Source organism: Ceraceosorus guamensis, assembly GCF_003144195.1.
Source record: "Ceraceosorus guamensis strain MCA 4658 unplaced genomic scaffold IE81scaffold_59, whole genome shotgun sequence".
Lineage (NCBI taxonomy): Eukaryota > Fungi > Basidiomycota > Exobasidiomycetes > Ceraceosorales > Ceraceosoraceae > Ceraceosorus > Ceraceosorus guamensis.
In genome coordinates this window covers 1-27,688 of record NW_020290054.1, presented here as the reverse complement: position 1 = coordinate 27,688, position 27,688 = coordinate 1, and the positions used below count along the sequence as shown (strand labels likewise).

At 55.3% G+C, this 27,688-nt stretch overlaps 9 protein-coding genes across 9 annotated transcripts; 5 read left to right on the top strand and 4 right to left on the bottom strand.

Moving 5' to 3' along the window:
• Nucleotides 1-721: 721 nt before the first annotated feature.
• On the top strand, nucleotides 722-2,615 carry IE81DRAFT_338018 (NMT1-domain-containing protein; the record flags this gene model as incomplete). The annotated part of the gene is made up of 9 exons (XM_025515527.1): nucleotides 722-1,053; nucleotides 1,131-1,218; nucleotides 1,294-1,325; nucleotides 1,396-1,487; nucleotides 1,567-1,667; nucleotides 1,742-1,790; nucleotides 1,870-1,947; nucleotides 2,029-2,540; nucleotides 2,598-2,615. The coding sequence occupies exons 1-9, from the start codon at nucleotides 1,019-1,021 to the stop codon at nucleotides 2,613-2,615; spliced, it is 1,005 nt and encodes a 334-aa protein (XP_025367851.1). The 5' UTR covers nucleotides 722-1,018.
• Nucleotides 2,616-3,398: 783 nt separating this feature from the next.
• On the top strand, nucleotides 3,399-5,784 carry IE81DRAFT_205201 (putative TFB2-TFIIH subunit). The gene is made up of 6 exons (XM_025510921.1): nucleotides 3,399-4,549; nucleotides 4,631-4,761; nucleotides 4,839-4,886; nucleotides 4,993-5,071; nucleotides 5,204-5,327; nucleotides 5,487-5,784. Exons 1-6 carry the CDS (start codon nucleotides 3,493-3,495, stop codon nucleotides 5,530-5,532), a joined length of 1,485 nt encoding a protein of 494 aa, XP_025367850.1. The 5' UTR covers nucleotides 3,399-3,492; the 3' UTR covers nucleotides 5,533-5,784.
• IE81DRAFT_325289 (PLP-dependent transferase) lies at nucleotides 5,557-8,545 on the bottom strand. Its single transcript, XM_025514470.1, has 2 exons — nucleotides 6,767-8,545; nucleotides 5,557-6,682 (listed from the first exon to the last, which is right to left on the bottom strand). The coding sequence occupies exons 1-2, from the start codon at nucleotides 8,315-8,317 to the stop codon at nucleotides 5,798-5,800; spliced, it is 2,436 nt and encodes an 811-aa protein (XP_025367849.1). The 5' UTR covers nucleotides 8,318-8,545; the 3' UTR covers nucleotides 5,557-5,797.
• Nucleotides 8,546-9,393: 848 nt separating this feature from the next.
• On the top strand, nucleotides 9,394-11,086 carry IE81DRAFT_325288 (putative 40S ribosomal protein S7). Its single transcript, XM_025514469.1, has 3 exons — nucleotides 9,394-10,083; nucleotides 10,338-10,668; nucleotides 10,815-11,086. The coding sequence occupies exons 1-3, from the start codon at nucleotides 9,839-9,841 to the stop codon at nucleotides 10,830-10,832; spliced, it is 594 nt and encodes a 197-aa protein (XP_025367848.1). The 5' UTR covers nucleotides 9,394-9,838; the 3' UTR covers nucleotides 10,833-11,086.
• IE81DRAFT_205172 (beta and beta-prime subunits of DNA dependent RNA-polymerase) lies at nucleotides 11,063-15,759 on the bottom strand. The gene is made up of 5 exons (XM_025510920.1): nucleotides 15,015-15,759; nucleotides 14,789-14,908; nucleotides 13,075-14,716; nucleotides 11,560-13,004; nucleotides 11,063-11,436 (listed from the first exon to the last, which is right to left on the bottom strand). Exons 1-5 carry the CDS (start codon nucleotides 15,642-15,644, stop codon nucleotides 11,359-11,361), a joined length of 3,915 nt encoding a protein of 1,304 aa, XP_025367847.1. The 5' UTR covers nucleotides 15,645-15,759; the 3' UTR covers nucleotides 11,063-11,358.
• Nucleotides 15,760-16,948: 1,189 nt separating this feature from the next.
• IE81DRAFT_283196 (ESCRT-II complex, vps25 subunit) lies at nucleotides 16,949-17,754 on the top strand (the record flags this gene model as incomplete). Its single annotated transcript, XM_025511559.1, has 3 exons — nucleotides 16,949-17,208; nucleotides 17,360-17,453; nucleotides 17,560-17,754. Coding segments are annotated over 3 exons (549 nt in total), but the record flags the coding sequence as incomplete, so codon positions are not given.
• Nucleotides 17,755-18,731: 977 nt separating this feature from the next.
• IE81DRAFT_325284 (DUF605-domain-containing protein) lies at nucleotides 18,732-21,027 on the bottom strand. The gene is made up of 3 exons (XM_025514468.1): nucleotides 20,631-21,027; nucleotides 20,408-20,483; nucleotides 18,732-20,332 (listed from the first exon to the last, which is right to left on the bottom strand). Exons 1-3 carry the CDS (start codon nucleotides 20,987-20,989, stop codon nucleotides 18,968-18,970), a joined length of 1,800 nt encoding a protein of 599 aa, XP_025367845.1. The 5' UTR covers nucleotides 20,990-21,027; the 3' UTR covers nucleotides 18,732-18,967.
• Nucleotides 21,028-22,210: 1,183 nt separating this feature from the next.
• On the bottom strand, nucleotides 22,211-23,603 carry IE81DRAFT_348981 (hypothetical protein; the record flags this gene model as incomplete). Its single annotated transcript, XM_025516328.1, has 5 exons — nucleotides 22,211-22,414; nucleotides 22,510-22,693; nucleotides 22,788-22,810; nucleotides 22,933-23,201; nucleotides 23,327-23,603. The coding sequence occupies 5 exons, from the start codon at nucleotides 23,601-23,603 to the stop codon at nucleotides 22,211-22,213; spliced, it is 957 nt and encodes a 318-aa protein (XP_025367844.1).
• Nucleotides 23,604-24,314: 711 nt separating this feature from the next.
• Nucleotides 24,315-27,688, top strand: IE81DRAFT_325280 (hypothetical protein). The gene is made up of 5 exons (XM_025514467.1): nucleotides 24,315-25,263; nucleotides 25,445-25,661; nucleotides 25,733-26,830; nucleotides 27,021-27,081; nucleotides 27,209-27,688. Exons 1-5 carry the CDS (start codon nucleotides 24,659-24,661, stop codon nucleotides 27,304-27,306), a joined length of 2,079 nt encoding a protein of 692 aa, XP_025367843.1. The 5' UTR covers nucleotides 24,315-24,658; the 3' UTR covers nucleotides 27,307-27,688.

The following is a 27,688-nucleotide window of genomic DNA, read 5'->3' as shown; positions in this document are numbered from 1 at the left end:
AGGCACGTTGCCAGTCTTGAAGCATCATTGGCGTAGATCTTGCATGGGGCGATATACCTTGCCGAACAGCAGCAGAGGTTGAACGGGCGTAGCCCATAGCACATGCTTCATCTCGACCCTGAACTTGACCAACTCTGGCTCTGACTCATGCATAGATTGCTGGATCCCATACCGTAGCGTACGCGGTATGCATTGGCTGCAGGGTGGAATTAAATGTGACTGAGCACCTGGAGTCGCCGTGCAAAGGCTCGATGCTGAGAGCTGTGTATGGCTTTGCTCGTGCTTCACACGCTCGAGGGATGCTGTGCTGGCGGCATTCACGATTCGTGGTTCAAAATGGTGATGGCGCTGCTGGCGAGCATCATTATAACGGGATCGAGGCAAGTCCCGAGGTCGCAATTCCACAGCCCTCGGGGAGTGCTGCTTAAGGCGTCGATGGAGGAACGAATACTTTAAAAACTTGTATGCATCTCCCTAATCACCAATCGAGTTCAAGCGAGACACTCCGACGGTCCTTGCTGGGGACGATACGCTAGCTTACACTGCTGCACTCATGAGAGCCTCAATCAGGGACGTGCACGAACAGAGCTGGAGCGCACCTGAGCTGTGTGTTGCCTGTTGAGCATCCCCAAGCTTTGCCGATGAGCACTGCATGTCATGTCTGGCCTATAGCTGTATTTTGACTGTACCACTACTTGTGTGCCGTTCAGCACATGCTGGGAATCTCTCTTGACGCTGCGCCCAAAAGCTTCCGGTGCTCGATTTGCGACTGACGCAGTGCGTGCGTGTGACACTTGACCGGCGCATGACCTCCCTTCCTGCTGCCCAATCAAGATCGAGGAGCACAGACCAACTCGCCAGATCGTGAGAGCGTCCCCCCTTTAGGCGAGAAGGCTACATGTATATAAAGCCTAGAGATGAAGCACTTCGTGCCCGCCGTGCAGCCATATCGTCTCTCGAGACTCTCTAGCATACGCATACAACACCCTACCTAGACGCCCCACTCTCTGTCATCACCATGGGTCTCAAGACTGACAAGGTCTCTTTCCTCCTGTGAGTCGCATGAGTTTCTCGCTCCTTCGGGTCCCACAAGCTCAAGCTACTCCTTTGCGTGACATTCTGGTGATCAGCAATTGGAAGGCAACGCCTTATCACATCGCCGTATTTCTGGCGCAAAAGCAGGGACTCTTCCAGAAAGAGGGCATCGAGGTTGCCATCGTGAGCATGTTGCCCTCGCTACTTGATGATCGAGAGCCCTTCCTGATCCCGTTCCGACGCCGGCTATTCTTGCAGCTCGAGCCCAATGACCCCAGCGATGTTACCGAGTGAGTCAATCACGCCTGCGCGTTCGACTTGAGGTCTTAAACTGACTCGCTCGATGCATTGAACCTGCAGTATGATTGGATCCGGCAACGTCGACCTTGGCGCCAAGGCCATGATCCACTCCATCGCTGCCAAGGCAAAGGGTTACGATGTCACCGCCATCGGTCAGTGCTCATCTGAGCAGGGACAAGCGCGCATTGTTGCATTGCTGACGGCGCTCGCGCAATGGTCTTCTTTATGCAGGCTCATTGATGCAGGAGCCTTTCACTGGTGTCATTTACCTCAAGGGCTCCGGCATCGATGGTACCTTCCAAAGCTTGAAGGGCAAGCGCGTCGGCTACGTCGTGAGTGCAGGAGGACCTCACGATGGGACTAGCAGATCGCACGCTGACGTTCCCTCTCAATCTGACTTGCACAGGGTCACTTCGGCAAGATCCAGCTTGACGAGTTGACTGGCCACTTTGGCAGTGAGTGGAGAGAGGGGTGATGTGTGCCGACCGCGCGCATGTGCTTACGCCCTTGCCCATCGTGATCGCTTGTTCATAGTGTCCCCGGACGACTACACGGCGGTTCGCACAGGTATGCACATGGTTGACGCCATCAAGCGTGGTGAAATCGATGCCGGTGAGTGGGGACAATTGGAGAAATGTCGACAGCGTATCTTTGCGTCCTTGTCAGCTGACGAGATGCCCACGTTGTGATCAGGTATTGGCATCGAGAGCGTGAACCAGGTCGAGCTGGAGGAGTGGCTGAAGGAGCAGGGCAGAGACCCGACTGACGTTCAGATGATGCGCATTGACACTTTGGCTGAGCTTGGGTGCTGCTGCTTCTGCTCCATCCTCATCCTCGCCAATGACGAATTCCTAGCGCGCGCTCCGGAGAAAGCGAGAGCGTTCTTGCGGGCCGTCAAGGGTGCCAGCGACCAATTATTCGCCAACCCTCAAAAGGCTTGGGAAGAGTACAAGAGGTTCAAACCAGAGATGAACACTGCTCTGAACGAGAGAATCTTTGAGCGATGCTTCGTCTACATGTCTACGGACGCTGCCAATGTGCCGCGTGACTGGACCAAGGTCACCAATTACTCCAAGAGACTCGGCATTGTTCCCCAGGACTTTAAGCCAAACTACACCAACGACTTCCTCAGCTGGACCCCTGACGACCCTCAGGATGAGAGAGCCGAGGAGAAGCAGCTGGAGATTGCCCAGATTCAAAAGGACGTCGCAGCTGGCAAACGCTCGGCTCTCAAGAATGGCGTTCCTCTACCCGTCGTTCAGCTCGCTGCCGCCTCTTGAGCCGGTCCACACGACTACTGTACTCCCTACACCTATGATGCCAGTCGAGAAAGAATGAAACAAGTTGAAATGCGCTTTCGCTCACGAGTATCGGACCATGCATACATGCATCAAGGTTCGACAGGTGCCTGCGCCTCCCAGTCGGTCGTTGGCTTTGCAGAAATGTCTGCTAGCGAGCGACAATGCCGACGCGGTTCGCGCGGTGTGAAGTCCATGCATCCACTCTCCAGTAGTGTGAGTGGCGTTGACTGTCTATCGATTCCATGTTTGATTAGGTCAGAGCAGTGGACCTAGCTATGGGTTGCTCGAAGGATTGGAAGGGGGGGGGGTGAGTGTGATTGTGAGGCTTGAGAGAACAGATACTTCTAGAGAATGAACGGATGTTGGTTCAGCTCGGGTTGAACGCTTTTGGCTGCTGCTGCACGGGGTCGTGTGGCTTAGCTTCTCCGCGGTGGCCGCGGACGCTCGACAGCTTCGTCGTAGTACAGGTCTATGAAAGCGTTCAGTATGAAGGGACCCTTGATGCTTCGCTTTGTAACCCGGCATGAAATCATCGATATGAAAGTGGTGCGTCGCTCCGATTCGCTTCTGATCCTTTACATCCCCACACGATTGCGTTGCGAGCGAATCAGCTTGAGCGTCTCGTTTCAAGACAAAAGAGGCGCGAGGCCGAGTTGCGTTGTGCATAGAGCTTCCCTGTCGCGTTGCAAAGGCAACCTGGACCTCTTTTGTCTACGGACCTGAGGCGGGCCATTTCACCATTTTTCAGCACAGGTGGGGAGTATCTGGTGACCTCCAGCTGGTCTTTTAGACAATCAGACGACTTGTAGCGCATCATTCTCAGCCTTCAGGAGCAGCGCGTCACGAGCCAGAAGTCATGTCGACGCCTGCGCTGAGCACCCCAACTCGCGGCGGTGGGGCCAGCGAAGCGGGAGGCGGAGGAGCGAGCAAAAGACTAATACACGCACAACCGCAAGCTCAAGGACAGGACACGATCAATGCTTTCTTGGATCGCCAAGCTCAAACAACGCTCAATAGGCTGTATCAAAGACCAGCAAATTGCTTGGCCATCTTCAGATTGGTACCGATGCTTGCGCGACAACAAATCATGTCTATGCTCTTCTTGGAGGGAGAAGAAGCATCCTCCTCCTCCACCATGCCTGTCTCGGACGCTCAGGCTTGGATCAAGCGAGAGACTGAAGCGAGACGAAAATTCGAAGAAGGCATGGACCGCTTGTCCACGCTCAACATCGTGCGGATCAAAGGTGCAAAGTATCAACTCAACGGAGTGTTTAGGGACGGCATGAGAAGAGCACTGATAGGAGGAGGCGATCATAGATCTTTCGGGGTCGCTTGCGATACGCCTGACAAGAATGCAGTGGACCTGGAATACCTGGACGAGTATGCTCGAAGTAGATGGGAAGCAATACTGCACTACATGGTGGGCAGTGGAGGTGCAGAAGTACCGCGTGCTCCTGTGCTCTACCTCCTCAGAGCTTCTGGCTTGATGCAGCACGCCTCGAGCAAAAGACCAGACGATGCGGACCTCTCCATCACTTCGCTCGGCTTTCAATTCCTGCTGGAGGATCTGAACACGCAGCTTTGGGACCTTTTGCTCTCCTACCTCACAATGGCAGAATCAAGAAATATGGATCTGGTGGAAGTCTTGTCGTTCATTTTCATGCTGGGAAATCTTCAACTGGGCAAGGACTACTCCATCGAGGATTTCACCGAGACGCAGCTGCACATGCTGCAAGATTTCAGGGACTACGGACTAGTCTATCAGAGGAAAAGCACTTCGCGAAGGTTCTATCCTACACGTTTGGCCACCACGCTTACCAGCAGCGCCACCCCGCTGGTCGGTGGGCATGGCAGCGATGAGGAGAGAGGTTTTGTCATTCTGGAGACGAATTATAGAGTGTATGCGTACACCAGTAAGTCGAACTGGTGCCTTGTGTTGCGGCACTTTGGACCTTCGGAAAGGAACGCTGACATGATTCCTCTCGCCTCGTCAGACAATCCTTTGCGGATCAGCGTCTTGAGCCTCTTCGTCTCTCTTAAAGCCCGCTTCCCGAACCTCATCATGGGGACGATCAATAGAGAAAGCGTCAAAGCCGCGCTGAGCAACGGCATCAGCTCTGATCAGGTGAGACGGCGCCGAATGAATAGCGCGGGCGGTGCGAAGCTGAGCCGTTTTCCCCTCGCCTTCTTCGCGCCTGATAGATTATAGCATACCTCACGCACCACGCGCATGGACAGATGCTCAAGAATGTGAGTGTGCAGCCTGCCGATCTTCGCTTCGCGTCGCTCGCAGGCTCGGAAGGGGCGTCAATGACTTTGTTGCTAAAAAGATGCCGTTTCTTTTTCTTTCGTTCAGGATCCGGTCTTGCCAGTCACGGTCACCGATCAGATCAGGCTGTGGGAGCGGGAAAAGAATAGAGTCACCACCTCATCAGGTATGTGGGTCCACATGTCCACGGATGATCCGCATGGCTCTAGCCAGTGCTCAGCGGTCAAGCACCTCTTTGCACGACCCCTCACCACCGACTCGCACTCACCACAATCATTCCCCCCGCCCTCCTCCGCAGGCTCTCTCTTTGCAGATTTCTCGTCCTTTGCCGATTTCGCAATGGTCAGAGATTACGCCTCTCAGCTCGGAGTGCTGCTGTGGCAAAATGAACAGAAAAGATTATTCTTCGTCGCTGCTGAAGGGTGAGTTGCACAGCATCGAGACTTGGTAGAATGACCGTCTACTCGTCTGCGTCAAGGCGGATCAGATAGCTCGCATGATCTTTCTCGTTTTCCTTTTTGTTTTATTTTTAAGCAAGCTTGCTGACACGACGCTGCTACTTCACCGCGCTGCCATGACAGTGATGAGCCGACCCGTGACTTTATTCGGAGGAGACTGCAGAATTGAGTCACCTCCGAGCGTTGTACTATAGCCCTGGTCAAATCACACATTATTCTTGAAGCACCCTCGGTCCGCTTGATACATGCTGCTGCATTGCGAGGCAAGACATCGGAACGGTGAAAGGAGAGAGAAGAGAGAAGAGGAAAGGTACACGTGAGGATGATGTGATGCTCCAATCAGCCGACGCGACGGACGAAGGGTCCGACCGAAAGAGGGGGGCTATGTGCACGAAGCTCGCTGGCTGTTCGGGCGATCTTTACTCCCGCTCGCTCTAGATGGCATCCGTGCCGTTCCAGTGCACCAATTCCAGGCTGCGACTGGTGACTTCATCAATGGTCCACCTACGTCCAGGTGCGCCAGTTCCAATCTTCATGTGCAGCGCCTCTCCAATCTCATCGGAAGCACGTAGCACATCGTCGATGTCGCTCTTCGTGTGGCTTGCGGACACGCAGAACCTGACTCTGGATGAGATTAGAGGTGTGGCTGGGTAAGCCACCACGACGACTACGATGGGTGGTCGGCTGAACGTGCCATCGTCGTGCAGCGCCTCAGCAGAAGCCGGGTCGTTGAGCCTTGCCAATTCCCGTGAAGAAAGATCCTTCTCCGACGCTGCCAAACGCCTGGAAGGTGGCACGGAGGAAGACCGATCGAGCATCATTCGGCTAAACATTTGCATCTTGGCTGGGTTGAAGATGAGCAGCGGAACGATAGGACTGTCGCGATGACCGTAGACGATGAAGCCCAGTTTCCTGAGCCCACTGGATAAGTATCGAGCATTGAAAGCCAGTCTTCGCAATCGCTCGCGACCTTCGGAGCCGTCGAGCAATCGGGGAGGCAGGTGAACGAAGGAGGGCAAAAGCGCCATCTCGTGCGCAGCATTGCCCACGCCCATGATGCCAGCCATGGAGGAGATGATCTGGGTCAGAACAGGAGGACTCAACGTCTCTCCGTATACGTTGGCGTGGTTAGCCAACCTGACCCTATCGATGATGCTCTTGTCCCCGCAGATGTATCCTCCAGCAGCTCCGAACGATTTAGTGAATGTACCCATCAGAATATCAACGCGCGCCGGGTCGACACCAAAGTAGTCGCAGACTCCTCGACCGCGAGGTCCTATAGCACCGATAGAGTGAGCCTCGTCGATATAGAGGTAGAACTGCACGACACGCGCAGTCGACGTAACACTTTGGAATCAGTCGCCAAAGCTTCAAGTATGCTGAGAAGCCGATGCACAACTCACTTTGTAACGGTCCTTGAGCTCCAGCACTTTTGGCAGGTTGACAAGTGTGCCTTCCATCGAATACAAGCCTTCCACCATCAAGAAAATCTTCTTCCATGGTCTGTGCGTGCGAGGCATACCTTGAGAGATGCACTCTCTCAGCAAATGTTCCAAGTCCTCCATGTCGTTGTGCTTGTACTGTCTGATAGCTGCCCCCGTAAGTCTGGCACCAAATCTGATAGAAGAATGATTGTACTCGTCCGAGATGATGAGCGCGCCTGGGCCAGCAATGGCAGGGATAGTTGTGCTGTTGGTGGCGAATCCCATCGATACCACACAGCAATCTTGCTTGCCCACGAATTGAGCTACCAGCTTCTCTGCTTGGGCTTGCAGATCGAGTGCGCCCACACCCAACCTCGACCCATAGCTGCTTACGCCGTACGTATTCAAGCACCTTTCTACAGCGTCTGCGCAGGCGCCGTGACTCTGAGCAAATCCCAGATAGTTGTATGCTGATACGTTGAGACAGCGAGTCTTTTCGCCGGTGAGCTCGAATGTATCAAAAGCATTTTGGGAAGTGCGATCGAGCAGAGTGACGGTTCTGCCGCACACGCCCGTGACCGGTCTGGCAAAGCAATCTTCTAGACGATGCTTGAGTCTACGCGTGTAGAAGCTGTCAAAGTCGGAGTTCAAAGGAGCATAGCCGTTGATCTCTACGAGATGAGTAAAGGTCGAAGGGTAGAAGCGCTTTTCGAGAAAGTCTCGAATGTGACCCACGACGATGAGGATAGCATACGAGAGGTAGGTGGTCAGGACCGTATAGTATGGCGGTTCCTCTTCATGTGGGCTTGGAAGAGACCCATTCTTGTGTGAAGACTCGTACCTGAAAGCAGGGTTCGCGCAGTATCCGAACTCTGAGTGCACTAGCGTGGAGCCATCTGCGCTGCTGGAGTGGGATGTGGGAGCCTCGGCCGCAGCAGCTGCGCCAAGACCAGCGCCAATGACGACGTTGCCGGCTGGAGTGCTCAAAACACCACCTGACAGCTTGTTTGTTCCACCAGAAGCGGCGGCCGCGATGAGAGCTGCTTTGGCAACAGACCTCTGGTGCAGATCTTGAATGCTCTCCAAGCTCTCTATACTGGCGGATGTGCTGCCCGTCGTCATGCTGGGAGGCTGACTGCCTAGCTCGTCGCTCGGAGAGCTAGAGGATGAAGAAGGGCTGTCTTTTGAGGATCGTCCTCTTTGATGAGACGGCGAGCTGGAGTCATTCGAATCTGTGCTGTTGCTGGTCGCATCATTGGCAGCTTCAGGTGGAGAAACACTGACTGTGGGCACTCCCTTTCCGGCAGCGCTGACAATGCGCGATCCGGGACTTGGGGATGCAGATGTGGCGAGCTCTGTGGCTGCTTCGCGGTTTTTGCTCGGTGTCAAGGACCAGCGCTTACGCATGCTTGGCGAAGGCGAGGACGTGACGCTCGTCCCTGCCGATGGAGACGGAGAGTCAGTTGGTGTGCCTGTACTGCCGCTGGCGCTGCCGCTCGAGCGATTGCTAGATCTACGCCAGGAGGGCATAGCGGATGATGTCGTTGTGGGGAGAAGGAGAGTGATTAAGAATAAGGAGCGAAATCCACTCGGTCAGAGCTTGAGAGCTGCCAAGTCCGCTCAATGCCGCGACGAGCGGTAGGAGCAAAGGACTTTCGAAGCGGAGAACAGCAACGAGAACACAGCCTTGTGTACGTATATACGAGTGTGAGCGATGTGTGGAGTCAAAGCAAGAGCGTCTGATTCACCATTCGCGGGTTAAGGGCTGATGAAGAGCTCTAATCGCATCTCGTCATGCACGGCGCGCAACCTCTTGTAAGCGACGCGGACGCGGTTTGTATTCGCTCATTACCACAATTCACACATGCGGCTCACGGTTTGCGGAAGCTGACTGCCGATGTGAAGCTGCTGGCTGGCTGCTCACTGCCGTAACCAGCTGGTGGTCACGGCCGTGCCATCCATCCTCAGAGCCAACTTTGCAGTGCTTTCATCGATTTCCCCAAAACACGGTGTCAAGGCGGTCAAAAGAGATGCCACCACCACGAGTGCTCACATCATATATTGCACTTTTACGATGGTGCTGAAGCGCGCATAACATGTTCGGCATCACGCCCTCACGTTGTGACTTTGGCATCTGACCACCGAAGCTTGCACTAGCAGCATCCCAGCTTATAGACAAGCTGGACCTCAGGTTCACTGCCGCCAATCTTGGACGATCACAATTGTGAAGGCATGTGCTGTGTGGAAGTCTGCCTGTCCCGCGTGTTGGGTTGGTGTACAACGTCGAGCCGGCGGAGAACCGGTGTGCGTACAGCTGTAGTTGAATTCAGATTGCATGGGACCAGTCAGAGTCACGAGTCGCTGCGTCGCTGCTGATATAAGACAGAGCACGTGCTGTCTTTGTGATCAGCGTCGGCCATCGATGCGCTTCTCGCGCGAGACGCCTGCGACGAGTGCCAGGCTCGCCACGTGGTCGAATGTTACGAGGGGCGCGCGACCGTATACAAGCTGCAGCTGATGTCCGCGCCCGCAGCATTCCTTCGTGTATACCTACAGCAATTCTAGAATCGGCATCAATGCCTGACGTTTCTCTCACCACTCGGAAAGCTCAATACTCCGCTAGCAGTCATACTCAAATATGTAAGTATCAGCGACCTGCTAGAGCCTCTCAGCAGCATCTCAGCAGCGCACGTTGGATCTCTACATCCCTCGGGTGCGCCGGAGAGCTTCATGTGGAAGGCCAGGCGATCGAGATAAACAGAAGGCAGTGCTTTCTTCGGCACTTGCTGGGAAATGTTACAAAGCTCGGAGCGCACTGGTGTTGCGGCAAGATATGCGTGGTGACGGGGGAAAGAGGGGATGAAGCAGGGCGCAGACTAGCAGAAGCAAAGAGCAGGAGCAGGAAAAACGCAACTACAGGCGCAAGTAGGCAACAGGACCGTGTCGAGCGCATGATGACTGCCTTCCATTGCATCAGCGCCCCAATCACTCGCATAAGAAAGCGTTTGCTGACAACCCCACGTTACTTTCTCGCCACACTCAGTGCCCAACATGGCATCCGTTTCTAACAAGATCCTGCGCACAGCCGGCGCACCCGCGGTCAGCCCTTCCGAGACCGAGACCACCGTGGCTCAAGCTCTGCTCGACCTCGAGAGCAATGTCCCCGAGCTCAAGGCAGAATTGAGACCTTTGCAGATCAGCGCTGCCAAGGAGGTTGATGTGAAGGGGGGAAAGAAGGCCATCGTCATCTTTGTGCCTGTGCCCCAGCTCAAGGCATTCCACAAGATCCAGCAGAGGTGAGTCGCCGATTGAAAAGGTTGCGCGAGGCGTAGCATGGGCAACAGTATCACCACGGGGAAGCAATTCTGTGTGGCCTGGACAAAAGGCAGCTCGCGCTCATGACGAAGTGCACATGAGCCAGGCCACATCACCTTGCTATACCAACGCGCACACACCACTTCGGCAGGAGGTAGACCCTCGGCACTTGATGGCGCTCGCATAGCACGTTTGAACTTTCCTCGCTGACTCAAGACTCTCCCTGGTGAAACAGGCTGACCCGTGAGCTCGAGAAGAAGTTCTCCGACCGCCACGTCATCTTCGTCGGCCAAAGGCGCGTGCTGGCCAAGCCCGGCCGCAACTCTCGCGCCAAGCAACCCCGTCCCCGTTCCCGCACTCTCACCGCCGTTCACGAGAGCATCTTGGAAGACCTCGTCTTCCCCACAGAGATCACCGGCAAGCGTGTGCGCGTTGCTACGGATGGAAACAAGCTGATCAAGTGCTTCTTGGACTCGAAGGATGCTACCAGTCTGGAGTACAAGCTGGACAGCTTCTCCAGCGTCTACAGGAAGCTTACAGGAAAGGAGGTCACTTTCATGTTCAAGGTGAGCGGCCCGTGTAGAAGCTTCAGGAGAGGCAGACATTTGGAGAGAGCACGGTCGTTGAGCAAGCTGCAGCGCAATGGCGATGCTGAGATCACTCATGCGCGAAGCTTGCTGACCCGCCGTCGTTCTGATCTCCGCTCTTCAAGGACGCCGATGGCGCGTAAAGGTCTTTTCCGCCCAACTCTCGTCTCCGTCACGCAATCCATGTCGCGCAACAATCACATGCCAACGAGCTTGAATCTGATCCGCTCTCGACTCAGCGTGATGGCGGACATTCTTCACCTCACACATCCAAAAAATCGAGCACTGTGGGCGTAATCTCGAGCGCGCATTCATGGGGCTCATCAAGCATGCAGGCTTTTGCCTGCTCTTCTACTTGTAGTATCAGCATCAAATCATATGCCTTTCTCTCCGACCCTCGACCCTGCTCTGTTGAGCGCGCGTTTTAAGCGTTTCGCGTAGAATTGACAAGGCGTGCGGAGGAGCGATGGGTGGAGGAAGAGATGCTGTTGTCTGGAATAGGAAAAGAGGAGATGTGCTCAGTTCGTGCCTTCTGGCCCTCTCGACGCAAAGCGAGCACGGCGGGGCAAGGCGCATTGGGTAGGAAAAGGTGATTTGGTGCAAGGGATGGGATGTGTGCATGACGGGGCCATGTGTGCTCGGATGTTGCAAGGGCGCTTGAGCGAGTGTCTAGACGATCTCGAAGCAGATGCGCATACCGACCGAAGCGAGCTCGGTGCTGAGATACTTGAGAACATAAGGGATGGCCTGTGAGGAGCCAATCGAGGCAATAGGAGTGAGGAACGGAATGATCGACTGGATAAGACGACTTGTCTTTTTCCCCCCAGTCTCGACTGCCATGGTTCTTCTTGAAGCGCTTCGCTTACTCACAATGACGTCCAATCCGCCATTTCCTCTTCTAATGACGTTTTCCCTACCGATTTGAAGTCTAGTAGCGCCTTGCGGGATCCTGCTAGCTCCTTTGGGTAACCTAGCTCTTCCCTGCGCTTCCCTGACCTCATCGTCCGCTCTACATATCCTACAATATTCGCCATTCGGGCCCAAACTGGCCGGATGATTGGACCTGGACGTATTGCCATCCAGCGTCTGCACGCCGGACAAGCCGGCATCGTCGTAGCCCAAACTGATGATGCTGCCGCACGTGCGGCACACGAAGCTCGTGCTGTAGTCCGAACAGTTCATCAGTCGATCTTGCAGAAGGAAGCTGGTTCCGTGAGCTAGAAGCGCGTCGCGTTCCATCTCTCCGAATCGGATGCCTCCTGCCCTCTTACGACCCTTGATGGGTTGTCGAGTCAAGGAATGCACAGGTCCAGTAGTTCTCACTTGAAATTTGTCATTGACCATGTGTCTCAATCTCTGATAATAGACTACGCCGAGGTAAATGTCCGCCTGAAGTTCTTGTCCCGTGATGCCAGAGTACATCGGTTCATTGCCGACGTGGTTGTATCCAGCCAGCTTGAGCTGCTCTCCAAAGTACTCGATCGGCGTATCCCTCTCGCTAAATGTCCACGGCGTGCAATCTTGAGAGATGCCGTGCATGGCGCCCGCTTTGCCTGCCAAGCTCTCAATCAGCATGCCGATGGTCATACGACTAGGAAAGGCATGCGGGTTGATGATGACGTCCGGTTGCATGCCGCTTTCCGAAAAGGGCATGTCTATAGCTGGCCACTTTTGACTGCACACACCCTTTTGCCCATGTCTGGAACTGAATTTGTCGCCAATGACCGGGGACCTTGGTATTCTCAAAACGATCTGTATCTTGGTGCAGCTACCTTCGCCAGAGTCTGTACCTATCAAGCGCACCGTGTCGATGTATGCGAAGTCGTCGCCCTTGAACTTGTGGTAAGACGTCTTTCCGCGAAGGTCGTCAAAGTAAGCGACCATGGGCGCGCCGTTTAGCACCTTGGCTCCGATGATGGGCAGTCCGTCCACATCGATCGTATTTCTCACTTTGGACTCGACGTCCACATCGTGCCCGAGAGCAAAGCGAAGGTTGAGTATTCCAGCGCTCGTCGAAGCACCGTGCATATCCGTCAGATCCACCGTCTCGCTCTTGTAGACGCTGCCGTAGCCGAATCCTCGTTCGTGCGCAGACTTGTTCAGAATCATCGCATCTTCCATGTCATATCCTGTATAACTGATGACCGCCACAATGGCGTTGGCCCCGTTTGGCGCCTCGTCGAAGCTGTAACGATTATGGAGCTGTGGTCGCACGACGGGCGTCTGGGGCGTCTGAATCCGGTACAGCTTATTGTCGGTACGGTGATTGATGGCCGTGGAAGGCGTTCCCATCGTCTGCTTTCCCATCTGGCACTCTGTCGACGAGCAAGCTAGCGATCAGCAAATTTGGCAACGAACGCAAAGGCGCGTCCCTGAGACACTCACGGTACATGTTTCTTGGACTCTGATTAAAGTCTGAAAACGGCGTGAGATTGGCAATCACGCTGAGCACATTGGTAGGGCTCAATTCGGCATGGGTGGTGACGCCCGTTTCAATCTCATCGGGCATGCACGCAACATCGAGATAGACCTGTTCGAATGGTCCCACCATATCGACCCTATTGTTCTTGAGGTATCTGACAGGTCTCATCATCCTAGCTCTGCTAGAGAAGAGGTACAGACCAGGGTACTGACCGCCTTTAGATGTAGGCACAAAGCCGATTTCCAGATCCATCGGCACCTTTTCTTTGCCTTCTGTTTTCCAGCTGCGCAGCTGGTTGGCCATGTGGAAAGCGAGCGCAGGAGTGGCATAGCCGATAATGATGCCGTCAAGCTGAACAACGACGTGTTGTCGTCCATCGATGCCTGACGCGAACGGAGCAGACATGCCCAGCGAGGAGAGCAGAGATGGCACGCAGCTCGTGTCCACTTCGCGCGTAATGAGCCTGCAAGAGTGACTGAAATGATTCAACAGCCCGCATGGGGAGCCGTCGGGCGTGTGCACAGGACACAGGAAGCCCCACGCTTCAGGCAAAAGCTTTCTGACGGTCGTGGTCTTGAGTTCTGCAAAAAAGGCTCCTCGATGGACGGACCTGAAATGGGCCAAATACCTGTAGAAGTTGAGCTTCTCCGCCACTACTGTGAAACCACCAATCTGTTGAAGGTCCAATCCGGTCGGACTGACCAGGTTGCCAGTGGCCAAAAAATTGGCCAATCTCGCTCCCAGGTCAGAATTGACACGAGCAAAGACTTTGGACATGGAAGAAGCGTTGAAAAAGTCCATGCCTTGCTTTGATCTCAATTCTCGAGAGACTTGGCCTCTCAAGGCGATCAGGTACTCATCAATCCTCTCCTTGATGATCTGTCCGTACAAGAATCCCGGCAAGAGGATCTCTTGATGTTGAGGCGAGTCGGGATTGTCGGGGCAGCAGTCACCAGCTACGAGAGAGTACAACTTGCGCATCATAAAGATGAGCATATTGTACTTGTCCCTTGGCGTGTCCAGATGAGGCAAAACCATGCGTTTGATGAGCTCGCTGCCTACTTGAAAGTTGCTCCAATCTTCCGGTGTGGCCATGGCCACTCTGAATTTGTCCCCGAGGTATTCGCAGCATTGCTCTCCCGTCCACAAGCCGTACGATTTGAAGCCTCGCAGCAAAAGCTCCACTCTATCAGCCAAAAACGTGTTGTCGAAATCGCCTTGTACCAAGTCCGAAAAGATCTCCTTGTCGGTGGCGGAGACGAGGGACTTGAGCAGCATGACGACAGGAATCATGTACTCTGATTTCCTCATGCTGAACCTGAGCGTGACGCCGCCGTTGGTTAGGTAGTGGACAGTGTTGGTAAAGCTCAACAAGTCGTTCTTGTGCAAGCAACGAATGGTGCAACCCTTGGTCGAGTACTCCGGCCCTCGTTTCTGGAACGATGGTCTTTCGATCGCCGTGACGTGATTTGCTCGCGGGACGATCAAGAAGCGTACCAGCCTTTCATTGCCATTGATGATAAAGTAGCCGCCCAGCTCGTGAGGCTCTTCTGCTCGCTGCACCAACTCGCGCGAGGATAGGCCCCGAAGATGACACCGGTTGGACTGTGCCGAGGAGGGTGCAGCTGCTCGTCAGCCAAGCAGCGTGCCAATCAATGGCCATCCGCAGCTGCTCACCTTGACCATGACGGGAACCTGACCTAGATCGCGCTCCTCGATGTGAGGCAAGTTACCATTGACCCTCCAAGCGATGCGCGCAGTCATGCGAGCCCTGTACGTCATGAGCCTTTCACGGCACTGTACGCGAGGTCAGAAGAAGGGCAAAGTCGGTGAGCATGAGAATCTGTCGAGCGTTGACATTCTCCGCAGCAGTGCACCAACAGTCAAGACAAGAATGACTCACCTCGCTTGGAAAAGTCTTTTTGCCAGACAAGCCCTTTGCGCGCTCGCTAGCAGCGGGCCTAGCCAGACTGACGCTCTCCACGCTGATCTCCATCTTGTTGCCCCTCTTGTTGTCAGATCCACCTTTCCCATCAAAGATGACTTTTGGAGGAAGTCTCTTGAGAGCTTTGGCAAGCAGACCTTGACCTTCACCTATGCCCAGCGTATCTCCGAGTCCCGGAAGACCCTTTAGCAGACTGTGGCCGCTGGATGACGCGCCGCTACCAGCCTGAGAGATGCGCGAGGGCAGGATGGAAGAGGTGGAAGGGTCGACGGATGGATCTTGTGCCCACAAAGCATTGAAGCTCTCGATATGAGGAGCGGTGAGATTTTGAAGATCTGGATGATCGAACTGCTTGGCACTGGGATGCTTGAAGCGCGCTTGGGTACGCAGCGTGTGAAAAGTGTGCGGTTCGAGCCAAGGTACTGAACTGTGCTTGCTGAAATGGTCTTGAAATGGATCGCCTGCTTCTGCTTCAGGCTGCGCTTGGCGACGTGCTTCCTTGAGCGATCTTGGCAGTGTTGCGGTGGCTGCTGGCGGTGTCGATGGGCCATCCGAATCGGAGGTGGAGGAAGATTGGCTGCCACTCATCCTGCGCAGCGTCCCTCAAGATATGGCTCTGAGTGAAGACGAGCAAGGTGTGTAGCGGGAGATGCGCCAAGGAGCAGCAACGCAAGGCGAAATCCAGCTTGTCCGTGAGCGGCGATGTGATGTCAATCACCGATCAGTGGCTCTGCCTTGTAGACGCGCGGAGAGAGAGAGGGAGAGAGTGAAAGTGAAATGTCCATGACCATGTCCATGATAGCGAAATGCCTTCCTTGAATGGTGAATGAGCGAGCAGCTGCGAAAAGTCGAAAATTCCAGCCCTGCTGCTGCTGCTGCTGCGTTGTTTGCCTGCTGCAGCATGCTGCACACAAGCCATGCATACCCGTATACATCCTCGCTCATGATCGTGCAACCGCCGCGTCAAAAATCTCAAAGCTTGAGCGCTTTAAAGTTGGTGTTCTGATTCTCGCACGAGAAGATCGCCTTGCATGTACGGTATATAGAGATAGGCCCATAGGCGCTCCACTTGCCCAAGCATGCGAGGTCACAAGCATTCACCATTCGTCACATCAGGTCTGCGAGAGTACGGAACATCTGAAGCAGGCCTCGCCTGCCCCACCTCCTCTTCATCGCTCACATCGTTCCCAACGTGTTCGAGGAATCACAGGCTGGAATTTTATCGCACGAGAAAAGGATCTAGGGAGCAAGTCGACGGCACTGCAGAGCTGCGACGCCAAAGGTGGACCTTGGAATCAAGACTTGTCACCCGACCACTGTGATTCGCAACACCGGCCAAGGCCAACTCGGACTAGCTTAGCGCCCGACCCGTCCGATCAGCAGCACTTCAAAGGTTGTGCTGTCATGTCCGATTTCGACACGCGTGAGTCGCGGCACATCGCGGTCCCTCTCAGCTCACCGCCTCCCTCGGTGCTCGTGTCCTTCGAGCGGTGAAGGCTCAAATCCTGCTCATGCCGCATCAAACAGTGACGAATATGGGCTTCGAGCCTGCCCGTATACGCTGGGCCATCGAGGCGACGGGCAGCAAGGGCTTACAACAAGCCATGGATCACATCCTCGTGAATCAAAACAGGAACGTCCCAGATTATTTGGCCGGTTCAACAAGCAGCCTCTCCAATGCAGACGGGCAGCAGCAGGATTTTGCCCTCGAATCAACGCATTCAGAGCAGAATAGCAATCAAAGGGAGACGGTGAGCGTATCGCGCAGACCTGTCGCGACTCAGCATACTCTCAGTGTCGCTCCAACAGCGGGGCGCTCCGATGGCTCCTCAGCAGCAGCCCTTCCTCCCCCACCTCCCTCCTCTCAAACAACACACACCACCTCCTCCTCCTACACCTTCCCACCCCTACATTCCTTTCCTCCCTTTTTCACTCCTCAATCGCACGCCGAGACATGGTCCACTCAAGCTACGAACTGGTCCAGCATTATTCGAAGCTGGTGCAAACATCACCGCAGATTCTTTTTGGATGCCAAGGGAGAGTGGGAGAGGGGTGGAGCGGATGGACTTTTTGAGAGTAGGATTTGTGCAAGGAGGTTGGATGAGCTGGCGATTGAGAGGATTCTGGCATTCATGGTGGAGCGAGGTGAGTTGTGCATCGGTTACGCGCAGAGCAAGCTGGGTCGAGACGAGGATGATGCAACCCCGCGCTTCTCGCATTCTTGCGTGCTCAAGCGCTGATGTCGGGTCTTGCTCCTCTCTGTCCACCTTGGTCGCAGGCGATGCGACTTGGGATCCGTCCAGACCTTCCAAACCAAAAATTGGAGCGGCACTGTCGACGCGTGCCCTAATCTTCTGGTACAGGCCCGAAGAGTGGGCCGATCAAATCTACGCTTGGGTGAGCCCTGTTGTGTACTCGGCTGATCAGGCAACTTCTTACTTTTCTTCTTCGATATCACACCCTTGCCATCTTCCTTGCTACCACTTCGCCTTCCCTCTCGCAGATCTGCTCGACGGGTCAGAACGGCTCCATCTTGACACTTTACGAACTGACGCACGGAGATCCTTCGGAAGGAACAGAGTTTCATGAACTGCCCGACGAGATGCTCCGAAAAGCTTTGGCCATCCTGATCAAGGATGGAAAAGCCGCCTTGTTGGAAGCGACGGGAGGAGAGGGGGATGGTGTCAAATTTTTGTAGTTCCGACCCTGCGCCTTGCAAGTGCTGGTAGCCCAACGCCGTGCGAGGCTCGTAGGCCCTGCAGCTCTGAGAAATTTTCGGACGAGACGGCGAGGAGATCCCCAAGTGGCGCGAGTGGCGGCACGAGCAGAGCGCCTTCTTTCTCATACATTCACACCTCGGGCGCTAGGCACGCGTGGCCTGGGAACCGATTTCGACAAAGAAAGGAGGCTAACTCGTGTCTCTTAGGAGCCCGCTCACACGCCAACACAGATCCTGGGCAAGAGGCCCTCGCTAGATCAGGATTTGGCCGCCTGTGCGCTTGATCCTCGAGCATGCCCGACACGCTTGTGCAGAGCCAAGAACCGTCGACATTCCCTCACGAGATCTCGAGGTGCAAAAGGACGAATTTGCGCGAGAATTTGCGCCCGCGCTCAAGGAGCTTTTCAGCCAAGTGATCAAAGGAGGGGAAAAAAAAAAAACAAAAGATGATGCGCGGTCTCGAATGGGATGGATGGTACACTTTTCGCGCCCTTGCGCCCCGACAGCTTTGCGGCAAGATGTGACCCACATCAAACGAGTTCCATCGGGAACAAGTCAGATTTGGGCCCGCGCCGCGATAGCCGACGCGCTGAGCTGGGATAATACGAACAGCTTGGGACAATCTATACGAGGGGGCACACGGCAACTTTGCATCGCTTGACTTGCTCCCCTTTTTGGTCTAGTTGTTTAGCGCATGTGCGCTAGTGGCAGCAAGAGGTTGCCGCTTCGAATGCGGCGAGAAGCAGCTGCGAACTGGTGGAGGGGCCCAAGGCGGATCTCGAGCGACTTGCTGCGCGTCCGGGCCCTCTCGGTCCGAGGTGCATCGGTGTCTTGTCGCAAGAAAGAAAGGAAGCCGAGGGGGCCTCCCAAAAATTGGGTCTTGCCCATTCTTCCCTTCGGGGACATCTTTTTTTTTTTCTTGTTGTTTGTGCGCTGTCCGCACAAACAAGGGAGCCAGCCGCGCACCAAACAGGATTCGCGCGAAGCCTCGTCGGCCCCGTCCTCTAGACATTTCCCCTTCAAGGCTCCTCTCAGATCCAATTCGTCCAATGTCAAATGACCCACACATGTACCTGACATGCCCAGCACGAAAGATGCGCGCAAATGCGTGGGACCTCACACTCGATTCACCACGTGTTACAGAAAAAAGAGAAGAATGGGATGCCGTCATTGCGCAATCGAACAGAGCTAGCTACCTCTTGATCTTGCCTTTACCCTCCTCCACCTCTTTGCCTTCCAATATGTCCAAAGCCTGTCTCAGGAACTTTCGCGCAGCGTCCAGATCCTCATGGTCCATGGAACTAGCTGCCCATTTGGCATATTTTTGAACTTTGGCCGAGGCCGAAGCGTCTAGGGATTGAGGCAGCGCTATTGTCGGCGGAGGTGCTGGTGCTGGTGCTGGTGCTGATGGAGGCGCTGCAACTGCATTTGAAGTCGAGTCGATGTTGGAGGAGGTGGGTTGGCTTTGCAAGTCGGAAGAAGGTGGCGCTGAGGGTGTGATGGATGGTGGAGCTGGAGAGAAGAGGGGCGCGCTGGGTGCATGAGTGGAGGGGGGTGCAAAAGCAGTGGCTGCTCGATGAGGCGGAGGAATGGGAGGCCTGGAAGCTGCCACGCTACCTGGCGGAGCTGGCGCAAAAGCGCCGACCGATGCCAATGCGCTGTTGTTGTTGCCGCTGCTGCTTCCGTTGCCATTTGCTGTGCTCGCAGCAGAGGGGTTGAAGCCGGGAGGCATGGGCAAAGGTCTTGATCCCGGACTCACACTTCCCGAACCAGCAGGACCTGGCCCTTGATGGCTGGGAAAGGACAAGAAAGCTGAAGAAGGTCTGGAAGGTGGTTGGCCAGACAAGGAGGGCGAGAGAGATCGACGACCAAACACGTCTTCCGATGTTGCTTCATTCGAAGCGCCTCCTACGTACTCTGATGCAGATCTTCTCGAGTGCCCAAAATTGGGGGACAAGTGAGGAGGAGTGGAAGCTGCATCCTCCACATCTTCTCCACTTCCGCTCCGCGACAATTGACTTCGCATCGGTTTGCTAAAGTTGGGACTGGATCCTAGACCTTGAGCTGCAAAATCGGGCGGTGCGAGCCTGGCCGCTCCTTCTCCAGCGTTGGGTGAGATAAAAGGCCCAATGTTCATGCTTCGAGCATCCACACTCAGACGACTATGAGCTCTTCCGCCCTTGTTGGGAGTGAGCGGTGCACCGCCTCTCGGAGCAGTAGCTGCTCCAGCAAGCGAAAGTGCATCCATCCCTTCATCTGGGCTAATGGCTGTCGGCCCTTGACCAGGGTCTACGCTGAATGCAGGAGCAGAAGGAACGTCGACACCTGCATCACCTTCCAACTTTCTCATCTCTCTGTCCAAGTACTCTTTCTCTTCCTGACTAGCTGCGCCCGCTTGCGCTCCAAGACCGACGCCGAGCAGATCAAGTTGGGCAAGCTTGGCATCTGTGTCCTGATCCGTCTCTGCTGCTGGTGGAGGTGCAGGTTGTCTGCCTTCTCTGATAGCTTTGGAAATCTCGCCTGCCCTCCATTTCGCATACTTGAGCTTCGAAGAGATCTGAGGGCGTGCAAGAGGCGCCAAAGTCAGAGATCGCAATACAGCACACAGGCAAAAGGATTCGCATTGACCCACCTCTGCATCAAGCTCGCCAAATTCCGACAAGACATCGAAGAAGTTGGACGCTGCAAGGTAGGCCAGCGCTGTATTCCTGCGGAGAAAGAGAGAGAGAGAGAGAGGCAAGCGGATGTCGAATACTTTCAGCATCGCCTTGCTGCACCACGGAATGGCGTGCGTGGACGCTGTTACCCCTGTGCAGTGAGCACAGCGATGCAAGGACGGCCAAGTCACGACTCACCTTCCATTCACTCCTTGCCTATCCAGCCTATCCGCATTTCCAAACACGCCCAACGCCTTTCCCCTCACGTACTCCGCCCCACTCTCATCCTCCAATCTCTGATCACCTTTGAGTCTCTCCTTCATCTCCTCCAGCAGATCCATCAATGCGTTCAAGTACGACTTTCCCTCATTGTCCAACGTGTGCAGCTGGGGGATTCCGAGTCGTAGGGCTCGATAGGCGCACCAGTAGGCTAGCATAGGATCGGGCTTCAAGAGCTCCGTGACTCGTTTGAGCAGGTTGGAGAGCGATTTGAGAGAAGGTGGTGCGACGGGTAGCGAGAGCGGAGTGGGCGAAGCGCCCGATGCCGGGCCAGACATGTTGGGTCAGCGAGATGAGGAGGGGGAAATGCTGGGAGGGGGGGGGGGGGGGGGGGGGGGGGAGGGGGGGGGGGGGGGGGGGGGGGGGGGGGGGGGGGGGGGGGGGGGGGGGGGGGGGGGGGGGGGGGGGGGGGATTCGGCAAAGGCTTTTTTGAACTTTTGAGGTGGTGGCTGAATGCGCTGGAAGGCTTTGGACTTCAGCTCACCACCGGCATGCCTGCTGTCGATCGCTGCTGCTGCTGCTGCTTGACGATGTTTGTGGTAGGACGACTGACGTTTCAAGTCAGATACGAAGTCGAGTGGAAAGGATGGAGTGTGGAGCGAAGAATGCAATGGATCTTGTTACACCCAGACAGGCGACTGTTTGTTGAATGAAAGCGAAGCTCAGCCAAGCAGCATGCACCGCACCGCACCTTCTTAATTGAGTCCTCGATCCATTGCCGCGCAGCAAGCACATCACGATTCACGACTCCCGACTGTGACATACAAATCGCGAATGCTCGTTCAATCAAGCCATGCATGCAGCCAGCCAGCCAGCCAGCATCAGCCGCGGGGCTTGCTGAGCGCGTGCATTGCTGTGCGCTCGCTACGCACGGTTCACCTCGCTGCCAACTATGCCGGTACGTCACATCTGATGCTTGCACGCAACACGCATTCGCACCACATTCGTGATTTGTGCTGCTGCTCACTTACAGCAATCGCTTCGAGGAAGGAGTGCGTCGAGTCGAATCTAAATTTTTTTCCTTCCCATGTGCACTCGACATTCAAATGCATACCGTATATCGGTGCTTTCTAGCCGCAAGACGACATTGGTGATTTCATCGCCCCTCAAGAGCCTGCCTGAGGCATAAACACCAGCGTGAATCGACCATTCTTGGCTCACCGAGCGCCTTCCGAAACTGTGTATCGTGGCTCTCCCGAACAAGCGCTCGAGGCTCGGGGGTTGAGGGTCGTAATGAACGGCTGCAGATGGCGCGTGCAACCCAGAAATTGCAATCAAGTCCTTGGATGTGATAAGCCGGAAGCCTAGCTGAATACTTTAGCGCACGCATCGGTGGTGATCTTCCCCCCAGCTCCCGCTCATCCAACATGCACACGCCTGAAGCGCCCATGCACCGAGCCATCTGCGCTCAGTGACGCCATCAAAGCCAAGCACGGGCGGGCGTGGGCGCCCACATTGCATCTTTCACGACTACCAAATTCCTTTCCGCGAGATGTTGATCAACGCTGAATCGCTCCATCTATCCAGTCCAAAATGGCGCTCGAAAGCCGACTCCTCGCTTCTCTCGAGCTCCAAAAATGGTCCGCTCCTGGCACGAGGAGGCTGTTGAAGCCAGTGTCGGAAGGAGCATCCGTTCGCTCATCCTCAGCAACTCCTCGTCTCTCTGCCTCTTTCCCCAATTCCGCTAGCCACTTCTCGTATGCCTGTCACAAAGCAACGCAGCAACCTCGTCAGCGCCTTCGCAGGCGTACCTGCCAACACGAGCATGTGCGGGCAAGATCGACGTTTAGCAACTCACGGAGAGCCTAGTGAATTGATCTCTGTCCCCTTGGATCAAGAGACCACTTCCGCGAACGCATTTTCGAACAGCTTCTTGATGCGAAGTAGAAGCGAATAGGCTCAGTGCCCAACGAACATTGAGCGGATAGGATACGAGCAGGTAAAATGTCTCGTGCGGCTGTGGGGCGGTGTAATGCGAAGCGCTAAGAGAAATGAGCAGCGAAGAGAAAATGCGACGATGCGATCAGATTGAAAAGAGACTTGGCGCGGGTTTGACAGCGGAAAGGTCGCACTTACGCGAGGGAGCCTGCAGAGTAGCCCTGATAGGGATGCATACAACAACCATTTGAATGCGCGAAGGTTTGGGAAGCGTCAGCTGCAGCTGAAAGGGGACGCGTGCGCGAGCAATTCTCAAGGTATGAACAGGGACGACGACGCTCACAGCAGCAAACACCTGGACTTTTTTGCTTCCATCCTCCTCTGCCTTTGCAGCTGTGCATTCTCGATCAGCCAGCACCTGCCTTTCCAGTGCCCAATCAGCCACAGTCTGAAAATCTAGAATTTCAGCTTTTCCGCTCCAGCTAGTTTTGCCAGAACTCGCGCCTGCGCCCCTCGCATCATACGTGTACGTCGTGATGCCGCTTTGCAAGAACACTTGCGCTACGCGCTGGACTGTTGCATCTCTCTGTGATCCACCTAGGGGTGCGTAGGCTGGGTTGGATCATGGGAGCTGGTAGACACGTCAGCTCCAACCTGTAGGGTGGTGGGAGGATTGGGCGCTGGGAGGGTAAAGTTGAAGGGCAAGCTGCATTTTTTTTTTTTTTTAGGCAACTCACGATGCGCAATGATGGCTATACGCCCTTGCTTGCGGGCGCGGGCGCGGGCGCGGGTTGCGCTGGACAGCCTTGCTGCGGGCATCGATGCGCTGCATGCTCTTTCCTGCTCATGGTCCGGGTCCGAAGCAGCCAAATCTGATGAGTGTATGGATGGAGCTGCTGCTGCTGCGAACGATGCGTCGCCTGCTACTGTGTGGTGGATGTTGACCTTGCACTCCGTCACGCTCAATTCGATGTCGTCGGGCGTACGCAGACGATGAGCAGTGCGCGTGATCATGGTACTCTGATACTCCCTTGACGAGCTTCTTGCCATCGATCGCCAGAAGGACGATGGATGGAGTCGAGAGGTAGGAGGCCAATGTCCTGCCCCTAAGCTGGGTCAACAAGGTCACTGCTACTCGTGACTGCTCCGTTGAGTCCCAAGCACTGCCTGTGCTCGAGTGATCTGCCTCCTTGATTTGCTCGCACAAGCTCCAAGTATCTCCTTTTTCGAGATTCAATCTGAACGCAGATAGATGGGGGCAAAGCAAAAGAAAGGGAGGTGCAGCAAGTAGTCACGAGTACAGCACAGCACAGCACAGCACAGCACATCGATGCTCGACTCGACATCATCGACTCGTGACTCTCTTAATTGATTCGCCCTCACCTGTGCCTGCCTGTTCTCCATGCGGCTCGCGCAACTTTGACTCTTGACTGATTCTATGTACAGTAGATCTGTCTTGTGGCAGTGTTGGGCACGTGATGACGGTTTAGCGCTTGGCTGCCGGCTGCCGGCTGTCGGCTTTCGTCTGATGACCGATGCAGCGGCGCCTGCCTGCCTGCCTGCCTGCCTGCCTGCCTGCCTCGCATGCGATGCGCAGCCACAAACGCGCAGCACAATAAGTCACAACACAACGCAGTTAACACAATCAACGCAGCAGCAGCATGCTATGCATGCAGCACGCGGTTAGTCCGGCAGAAGTTTGAAGTTGAAGCTTGAAGCTGAAAAGATGAAGGAGCATCGATCGGTGCTTGTCGATTGATTCAGATTGGATATGAGTGAAGCGCGCAAAGGGGCTATTAACGCAAACATAGCCATTGGGCGCACAGCGCAGCGCACACCGTTTATAGACTCACGACTCACTCCATGCTCATCCACCCCACCAACCACGCAACCTTTCGCAAATCCAGTCCGGGCAACCAACCAATTAAAGGGCAGGAAGCGACGAATCCTCATTAGACTTGGAAAGGAGCGCGCGCGAGCAGAGCAGAGCAGTTTCACGCGAGTCGAGGCGGCCCATCACACGCATCCAGGCTTTGGCTTCTGGGAGGCGGCGGGCGCAAAGCTATACGATGGGCCTGTGGGATTATGGTAGTCGATTGGTGTCTAGCTTGTCGGGCGCGGGTGCGGGTCAGAGTCAGAGTGGCAAAGGATTGATAGCAGAGGTGAATCCGGTGCTGGGTTCGCTCTACGACCTTTCCACTTCACACTCCGCACAAGCACAAGCACAAGCACAAGCACAAGCACAAGCATCCAGCGCATCGCCATCCAACCCCATCCCCAACTCCAACTCCAACTCCATCTCGCCCTCTTCTTTGCCCTCCCTCCTGCGCGCACACGCCCCCACACTGCTTCATGGACCCTTCACACCTACTCGCTGGTTATCCCTGCCCCTCACCTCCCTCGCTTCAGGTCATGCCCAAACCATCTACAGCGTACTGGCCCCCACCCAAAAGCCAGACTACGATCCGGTCAGGTACAAGAGGTATGTGCTGCTCACCACGGATGGAGGCACACTCAGTGTGGATGTTGCCGAACCCGAGTTGCAGGATGCTTGGCGTCATGGTGCGCGGGGTGAGCACACGCACGAGCACGCGGATCAGCAGTCAAAGACCGACGAAAGCAGACCTACGGTGGTCATTGCGCATGGATTGACAGGCGGAAGTCACGAGAGCTAGTGAGTAGAGCGAGCGAGCGAGCGAGCGGGCACGTTGGGAAGCTACCATATATGCAGCGCTCGTTACTCGATCGTCACTGCACACGCGCGCCTCTCTTTACTCTTGGCTAAAAGCTAAGCTGCTCTGCTGTGCGCCCCTTCCCCCCCTCCACGCGCACGCGCAAATCCCCCCCTTTCACAGCGTGCGGCACCTCATCTCCCACCTCGTCACTCCCTCTCCTCAGCGTTCAGCATCCAAATTGTACAGGTGCGCAGTGATCAATTTCAGAGGATGCGCCAACACTCCCGTCACTTCACGACAATTGTACAGCGCCATGAAGACGGCAGATTATGCGAGCGGCTTGTCTTGGATTCGCAATCAATGGCCCGACAGTGTGTGCGTAGGCGTCGGATTCTCCGTGAGTTTTTCCTCTCCTTCCCTTCTTCGCTTTCTCGTCCTCGTCTCATGCGCCTTGCCCTTTCACAACAGCTCGGAGCCAATGTGGTGTCGCGCTACCTGGGCGAGTGGGGCGATCAGGCTCAGCTATGGGGTGCTGCCGTGCTCGCGGCTCCCTTTGACACTCTAGCAGGTTCGCACTCTCTCGAGTCTGGTCTTCTCGGACCCATCTATTCCAAAGCCATGTGCAACAACCTGTCCGCCCTAGCCCGCGCACACAAGGACACGCTCTCCCTCGACAAATCTCTTCGACCAGCTCTTCGACATCTTTTGGGGCCGCCTACTGATCAGACGGACCAGCTGGACAGAGAGAGGCATCAGAAAAGAGGGACGTTGAAATGGGTGGATGATACGCTCACTAGACTTGTCGGGGGTCATCAGCAACCTTTTGGATTGTTCCCTTTTGAAAGCTCACACGCTTACTACTCCAACGCTGGAGCGCTGTCTGTGTTGAAGCACGTGGCTAGACCTCTGTTGGTGCTCAATGCCGACGACGATCCCATCGTTGCGCCAGAGAGCGTCAAGGGCGTACGACAAGTCATCGGTCTAGATGCCGAGCAGGACGTGCATCAAGATGGCTCAGCCCGAGAACGTGGCAATGCGAACATTATCCTATGTACGACGCGAGGCGGAGGACATTTGGGCTGGTGGCAAGGAAATAGGAATCCGACGAGGTGGTTGGCCAAGCCTGTAGGAGAATTTGTGGATGCCATGGTCAAAGGGGCTCAGGATGTTTTGGCTTCTGCTGACGACGCCATGCAGCATTCGGCCGGCCCAGCGCAAAAGAGGAGGACAAAGCAAGTAGCTATCGAAGCGGAGCTTTTGGATTGCGAGCTTCTGCCAGCTTGGGATGTGCAAGCCGAGTCGGAGACGGAGGAAGAAGATGCAAGAAGGACTGAAAGCGGAGACAAGGTCAAGAAGGGCACGCAGACTGCGGGCAATACTACGACTTCGGCGAAAGCCGCGGCGCTAGCTCCTGTAAAAGGAGGAAGACACGCTTGGCTCTTGAGCCCCGTACTGCCCCTACCAAAGGCGGATGCGAAAGCGCACAATCACCTTTTGCATCCCAGCATGAGCTCGAGATACAGCGGACCGGCTAAAGGTCGAGGAGAGATTTTGAAAAGCTTCATGGTGAGCGTCTTGTGTGGCTTGTTCATTGCGCGTTCGAAAGCGTGCCACAAACTTTCGAGGGGGGGCCCCAGTCTCGGGGCCCGTCTGGTGGTGCGCCGCGCATCGTCGCAATGAGTAGCGAGCTGCTACTCCGTCGCAAAAGAGTTGCACGCTGATTTCAAACTTTGATGCATCTCACCTTGCGACATAGACGGTAGACGAAGAAAAACTGGAAATCGGATATTGTCTCTTGCCCGACCATTCGAATGTAGGTGAGTGTTGCATTCCAGCTCGGGGTGGGGTGGGGGAGAGACCGGATGGAATTTCCAGGAGGGGTTCGACACGACCCCCCACCATCTATTTCCCAATTCGCTCATGCATCCTCGTCTCGCACCACAGCTGGAGCAGGATCCATCTTCCGTGGTGGGGTGGATACGCCAGGCTCCAAAGAGAGCGGAGGAGCAGCTACTGGCTCAGGCACTATCCGAGGTCTGTGAATTCCCCCACCCTTTCAAGCCCATGCACGCATAGATCAGCCCCCACCTCTTTCCTGCCTGCCTGCCTGCCTGCCTGCCGCAAGCCGCATCGCTGAGCTTCCATGTACATGTAGCTCATCATCTGGGCACTCGACATTCTCCCACGTACACACGCTCCGCATTTGTGATCCGCGAAAACTCGCCACATTGGGCAAGCATCGCATCGACTTGCGCAATTCCGAGCAACCTTTCAATTTGCCCCTCTCAAGGGGACAAGACAACTTTTCCGACTCTTCTGACTCTTCGCAAAACATTTTGACTTGCTCCACGCGTGCCCCGTGCAGAAGCCGGCGGTGTGGAATCAAGCATCGCATCGCGAGGCTTCGCAATATGGACTTGTAAC